Consider the following 6,951-nt stretch of genomic DNA (forward strand, 5'->3'; position numbering starts at 1 on the left):
AGGAGGGGAATAAAGGTACGGTATATGGATAGTCAGACAATATAATTTGCCTCACTCACCACTTTAGAATTGGGATGCTCCCTCCTGTCCCCACACTCTCTCTCTTTTTTCCTTGCCCTTGATATCCCAATGCTCTCTTTGATGCCTTAGATCAACTACCCTGTCTTAAATGAGGCCAACACCTCAGAAACTCTATAGCCTCCAAGTTCCCACGTAATAGAAAAGATAACTCTTTTTTAAAAATCATGCAGCTTTAGAGAAAACTAGAGTAGGAGATCTCAAAAAGAAATTAGGCTTGCTTTTTCCGTGATTGAGGAGCATGTATGGCGAGGTTTTTCTATGTGACTGGCCCCATTATCCAATTTCTTAGTGCTAAGTATTGGGGGTTAGGCGAAAGAGAAGAGAAAGGAAGGGGGCTTTTAATTAGAAGTAGGTCCAAGCCTCAAATATGACACCGATTTTTTTTTATAAGAACTGGAATTTTGTGAGAAAGCTTTTAAGATCATGAGGTGATGCAGAGGCTTCTCATCTGTTGTGTCCTCCTTTCCCCATTTTTCAGGATCTTCTCTTCTCTGAGCAGTATGAAATGGAAGAGAGAACTGCCAACTAGACAATGTAGGGATGTTGAGTGTGTATGTGCTGCCGCTGGGGTTCTAAAATTCTCAGTGCTCAAAATCCGGAGGATTTTGTTTGTTCTATTCACAAAGGCTTATCCAGAACCAATCTCCAGCTCCCAGTGTTTTCAGGCCTCCCCTTGACCTCTTCCTTCTCCCCAAAGCATACAAATTTAAAATTTGATGCTCCAAAATCCAGAGGCTGAAAATGATTGGTCTGACTGAAACTGTAGTTTAAAAAAGAATACTTTTCTCCTTTTTTCTTCATCATGATCTTTTTAAAAAATGTATTGCTCTGCCTCTGACAACTGGCTCTTTATTAGGATTCTCCTCCATCACCACCATCCCCCTTATCGTGTCTGACACATGAAGATACGAGTCTCTCTTGTCATCAGGTGCAGATGATCCCCCTCCTGTGACTTGACTTTTTTCCCTTTGAAACCAGCTATAGAAACAGATGTATGTTGTTATTGTTGTTTTAAAAGAGAAGGCATGTGCTTGTGTGAGCATGTGTCTGAGTGTGTGACTGTCAAGGAAGTGGCTATGTTCTTGCATGTGCCTGTACGTGTCTGTGCAAATGCATTATCTGTGAGTACCTGTTTGTCTAAGGGTGTTGACTTGCACGTCTCTGTGGAGTTCGATCTCCACACAGAGGATATAATTGCCCAGGACCCAGGGACCCTTAGCCGCCTTATAGCTGACCCCAAGGTACCACCTCCCTTTTCCGACCTCTTTTTTAACCTGCTTCGTCACCCCAATCCCACCACTCCCCGGATCCCCAAACTCAATTGCCCCCAAATGAAATGACGCCACCGTGAGAAACCGCCGTCCAGCTTTGCATCTCATTTACATAAATATTTATTAATCGTCATTAAACTGAACAGAAACACGCAATGCACTTCGGGTGTCCAACGGGAGTTTCAGCTTCAATAAGATGTGAAGGTGAAATTGCTTGTGTTTGTGTGTAATAGAGAGAGATTGAGTGTGTCTGCGTGTGTGTTTGCATTTTTGCTTTGTGTCAACATGTGTCTATTCGTCTGTTTGGTTGCGGGCTTGTTCTGCGAGTACCTGTTTCTCCGTAACTTCTCTCTGTTTTGCGACAGTAACAAAGAGGATCCTTGACCCCCTCCCGGCCTTGGGTGCTGAAGAGGCCAGGCGAGGACCAGAAGGACCCCTCGGAAAAGTTTCATCTCCAGGAATTATATCGGTCCAAGCATCCTCCTGTCCATTCCCAGGCGTCAATAGGGGAAGGAAGACCACAGCAACAAAGCCTCAGGGAACTGATTGACCGGGCTTGGAAAGTAGGAGGGAGAGAGGTCTGAAGGGAGACCCGGGCTTAAAGGGATGCCTCTGGGCTGCAATATTTCCTTTCCTCTTTCGATTCCCCAGACCAGAGAAAGGCTATAGCTCCCTTCTTTCCCAAGTAGCATTGCATATTTTACCATGTGGCTAAGTGTGTGTCATTGTGTATGTCGCTGTGTCACTGTGTGTGCGTGTGTGCGTGCGTGCTGTGTCAGTGTGTTTTTATCATGCAACCCCCCTTCCCCAAACCGACCCTCCCCCAACAGTTCGCCATTTCATACAAATTTGGAAACAGGTTTAAAAAACAGTATGACGCACAATGGGGACGGGTGAGGAGGGGAAAGGGGAGGGTGAGGAAAGTGACACTGATGTCCCAAATCTCGGAGTCACTGATTGTAAGAACCGAGGGAAGGGAGGAGTGAGAAAGGGTGAGAGGGGACTAGGGAGAGAGGGGAGGCGCCACGTCCCCAACTTCACCAAAGTGCACATATCCGCTTCTGCAGCTCCGACCCCGGCCCTGGAGCCGAGGAGGGGTGGGGGGGATCCCGGGGGACCAGGGGGCGGGGCCGCTTGGCTCAGTCAGAACCTCCTTGCATAGATATTTGTGTCTTTTTATTTTTTATTTTATTTTATTTTTTTTTTTGCCTTTTATTGCTTCTAAAAGTTCTTACTGTGTTTTCTCTCCGCTCCGGACTCTGCGTTCGGCCTCCGTCGCCTTTTTGCGTTTTTGTGTTTGTTTTTTTGTGTTTTTTAAAAAAGAAAGAAAAAAAACAAAAAAGAAAAAAGTCGGAATCTGGTTACAATGGTCTTGACCTTTTTCTTTCCTCTCGGATCCCCATCTCCTCCCCCTCCGCCTCCCCTCTACACCTCCCAACTTATATTAAGACTCCAAAGCGGAGAGACCGGGTGCGTGGGAGGCATTCAAGGCCCCGGGTATGGTGAACTTAGTATGTTCTCTTTAGGAAACAGAACTCCCTATCTTCCACCCCGCCCCTCCCCACCGCTACTGCATTCCCCCTTTCTGGTATTTAAAAAATATAACTTAACAAATGAAATGGAATCCGGCCGCTGGGCCGCCCCCTCCCCCGGTCCCCTTCTCCAGGCCCGAGCTGACTGCACTGTTTGGGGACTGAGGATGAGAAGAGGAAATTAAGGGAAGGAGTTGACAGTGTGTGAGGGCAGAAGACCCGAGGGGAAGAAGTGGGGAAGAAGGCGCTCCTGGAAGAAGCCGGACCTCTTGGGAGAGGTCCTAGGAGGGGTTCCCCCTAGGGAAGGAAAACTTCTAGGGCAAAGGAAGAGTGACAAAGGAGGGGGACGAAAAAGGGGGAGACATCAACAGGTAACCCGACTGCACAGGTGAGGGGAACGGAGGGAGCCTGGAGGAGGGGGGTGGCCTCTAGTCAACGTGGCCCTGCCGCCCAAATCCCTGCCATGGTGGGGGGTGGCCCACCTTCTCCGAAAAAAAAAGTAAATAAATTAAAAGGGAAGGAACGAAAAAAAAGGAAAACAAAAGAGGGGGTGAGGGAGGAGAGTTCTCAATTATGGAAAAATGCATTGAGTTCCTCATACATTGGGCCTCGGTCGTGGTGAAGGTGCATATCGTAAGACAAAAGATTCTCCGAGTGGACGCTCCCGCGCACGGCCGAGGAGCCGAAGACCAGGCCGTGGCCAGCTGGCCTGGAGCCGGGCAGAGCGGAATAGTGCATAGAGTAGTGGTAGGTTTTCTCGTGGTCCGGAGACGAGTCCTGCTTGAGGGAGAAGTTACCGTTGAGGCAGAGCGGGGGACTCAGCGGCCCCTCGTACTCCGAGCTGTTGTAGTCGGGGGAGGCGCCCCCGCCGCCACCCCCGTACAGCGTCTCGTAGGCCGCACAGTAGCCGTGAGTCCGCAGGGCGTGCGTTGCACCGCCGCCCAGCCCGCCGCCTGCTTGACACTGAGCCCCAGCGAGCCGCGAGCAGGGATACGGGTAGGGGTGCATAGCGAACGGGCCTCCCGAGCCGTGATAACGTCCGCCCCCTCGCCGCCTTGCTCTGTGAGGAAGTTGCGCGAGTTGAGCTGGAGGCAGCCGGCCACCAGGTTGGTGGTGGGCTGCGACAGGCCCTTGCACAATGTCTGCACATAGGACACCAGGTCCGGCCGCTTGCCAGAGCGCAGAATCTCAGAGAGCGCCCAGATGTAGTTCTTGGCCAGGCGCAGCGTCTCGATCTTGGATAGCTTCTGCGTCTTGGAGTAACAGGGCACGACCTTACGCAGGTTGTCCAGCGCCGCGTTGAGGTCGTGCATTCGGTTGCGTTCGCGCGCGTTGGCCTTCTGCCGGCGCAGCTTGGAGCGCTCCAGCCGCGCCTTGGTCATCTTCCGCTTTTTGGGCCCCCGCTTCTTGGGCCGCTCTCCTTCTGCCTCGTCTAGCCCTTCCTCCTCCTCTTCTTCCTCCTCCTCCTCGCCCCCCAACTCGCCGTCGTCCTTGGCCTCGCCCAGTGCAGGGTCCGGGGGGTCTTCGCCACGAAGAGGGCCCGGCTTTGGGGGGCGGACGGGCCCAGGAACTCCAGCCCCAGGCCCAGGCGGCGGAGGCGGCGGCTGGGGCGGCGTGTCACCCTTTTCACTCCTGGGCTCGTCGTCGTCGCCGTCGTCTCCCCAGCTGGCAAACTTGGGGACGTCGGGGAGGAGACCGGGCTCGCTGAACAGGCGGGTCAGCATGGTGGCCTGAAGAGTTGGGGGAGGGGGAAAGACAGACACAGACACAGAGGTGAGCATAGAGCAGAGGAACCAGCTCAGCCAACCCATGCAAGTGCCGCGCTCCTGTTAGAGGTGGCTTTTCACACACACAAACACACACGCACGCACACGTACACACACTCATGCTCCCCTTTTTCAGACCTCCCTTCCCCACCGCACCCCCCGTCCCAAATTAAACCTCTCCCTCAGGTGACCTCTTCCAAGCCTCCCATCCCCAGTATCCTTTCAGACTTCTGCCTCCTGGAATAGGCTGTAGGGAGAGCGTTTCTCTCAACCTCTTGTCTTCTCTTATCCTTTACCCCATAGCAACCTCTACCCACCCCTGGGGCACTTAGAGGGAAGAGGTACCCACTCCTCCATAGCCTCCTCTGCCGCGGAAAAACATTCTCCCCCAGAGCCTATCTAGAGCGGTCCATTTTAATCTCGGCTGGGGGGTCTCCAGATTCCTGGTGTTGGGTATCAGGTGCTCCTCCATTCCCCGCCGCTCCAGCGCACCCCCCTTCCTAGGCCGGGAACCCCCAACTCCGATCTCCTTGTTATAATCCTGGCTTGGATTTGAGGCCGACCTCCTCCCCCTTCTCTCTGCATATTTTCTCTATGAGTAGGGGTGTGGGGGTGGAGGGGTATTTTAGAGAACGAATTTCTCCGTTGGGGGCACGCCCCGAAATAATTCTCTTTTCTCCCTCCGGGCGGAGACTTTGAGTGTTTCTGGCCGTCCGGCTTCCCGGTCGTGCCTCGTGCCCTGGGCTGGGTGGGTCCGACTTCTCTTTGCTTTTCCCCGCTCTGTTCCTTTCCCCACCTTCGCTGCCGTCCGCTCTACCGCCCTCAACCCCTAATCCAATTTTCAACTTGGCCCCGAGCCGCCCCCAGCCCACCCCGGCCCCCGCCCCCGTCTGCCCCCAGTCTCAGAGTCGAATCGGTTCCTGTCTCCGTCTCCAGCTCCAGCTCCTTCCTCCAGGCCAACACCGGCTCTGTCCTCGGACTCCCGGCTTCAGGGCTCGGGGAGTCTCGGACAGGGGAACCGGGGTCCACATTACGAAGCCAGGAAAACAAACCCTTCTCGTCACCCCAGCGTCCAAAGACACCCGGGACATCCCTAAACCTCGCCGCCCACCGAATGGCTCCCCGAATCTCGTTATATTTGGGATTTGGTGAGAATCCGTTTTTTCTTTTTCTTTTTTTTTCCTTTTTTTTTTCTGAGGGACATCTCGGGTTCGGTATGGGAATCATGGGGGAGCGGAGAAGGACGTCTGCCATGTCTAGCCCCTAGCCCTCTTTTCTTGCCTTTACCCCAGCCCCTTCGAAAACCAAAGCCACCACCTCCGCAGCCCAATACCCAGAGCCGCAGACCCCGGGGGGGCGGGGGGAGCAGGGATCCCAGGGTGGCTCCATTCCCCACCTTATGGAGGTGGACCATAACCCCAGGAAGCCAACGGGGTATTTGGGGACTTCCTGGTCCCCCGATTCCAAAGCCCATAGCCAGAGCCCTCCCCAGCTGGCGGTTCAAATCTCCCTGCCCCTCGGACAACTTACCTCGAAGCGGAGTCCGGGGGAGAGGGGAGGGGGGAGGGGGGTAAGAGAGAGAGGGGGAGAGAAGGAATCTTCCTGTCTATTTCATTGTTTCCCCATCTTCAAGGAGCGGGGGCAGCGGCTCCTCAAGGCGGCGGGCGCCGGCGTCTTCAGAGCGCCATGCGAAGCGGGGAGCGAGTGTGGCATCTCTACCAGGCGGGGGTACCAGCCTCTATGCCAGGGCCATATGGGCTTGGCACGTCACGGGCAGCAGCTATCACATGAGAGACGGTGATTGGCATGCGTCTGCATTGGGGGAGAGCCGGCTCCCCCGGGACCAGCCGCCATCTGTCACTCTCTACTCCCAAAAAAAAAAAATTAAATAAATAAAGAAAGAAAATAAATAAATAAATATCTCTTCGGTCCTCCCCTCCCCTCCCAGCACAGGGGAAAACGGGGCTGTAGATAGTGGTGGGGGTGGGGGAATAGATCCCTTGGGGCATGTCCCCCCAGATGGGAACAATAGGGTGGGGAAGTTGGAAAGGGAAGGACTGTGGGGGGACCATGGCCCCTTAATCTGCCCTTCCCCCTTCCCTTCCTGGAATCTTCCTCACATCCACCCCCTAAGCCCCCAAGGTGGGTCATGGACCAGACTCAGGGCTGGGGAGGCAAAAGGGGCTGTGTTCTTGCTACCACCTACAAAGAGGGTCCCCCTCAAGCCACAAAGGGACAGCTGAGGCCCCCTTCCCAGGGTAGAAGTCCCTGGGCGGGTGGGGAGGGGGTGTCCCCAGCCCA

At 54.2% G+C, this 6,951-nt stretch overlaps 1 protein-coding gene and 1 long non-coding RNA gene across 2 annotated transcripts; one reads left to right on the forward strand and one right to left on the reverse strand.

The window, feature by feature from the left end:
• Positions 1–1,456: 1,456 nt before the first annotated feature.
• Positions 1,457–6,289, reverse strand: NEUROD2 (neuronal differentiation 2). Its single transcript, XM_078156020.1, is given in 3 exon segments — positions 1,457–3,927; positions 3,930–4,614; positions 6,181–6,289. Coding segments are annotated over 2 exon segments (1,155 nt in total). The 5' UTR covers positions 4,609–4,614; positions 6,181–6,289; the 3' UTR covers positions 1,457–3,451.
• Positions 4,413–6,361, forward strand: LOC110215645 (uncharacterized). Its single transcript, XR_002326587.2, has 3 exons — positions 4,413–4,657; positions 5,587–5,798; positions 6,284–6,361. It is a non-coding gene; the product is annotated as an uncharacterized LOC110215645 (long non-coding RNA).
• The last annotated feature ends 590 nt before the right edge of the window (positions 6,362–6,951 follow it).

The sequence above is a fragment of the Phascolarctos cinereus genome, unplaced genomic scaffold, assembly GCF_003287225.1.
Source record: "Phascolarctos cinereus isolate Bilbo 61053 unplaced genomic scaffold, phaCin_HiC Scaffold_5;HRSCAF=322, whole genome shotgun sequence".
NCBI lineage: Eukaryota > Metazoa > Chordata > Mammalia > Diprotodontia > Phascolarctidae > Phascolarctos > Phascolarctos cinereus.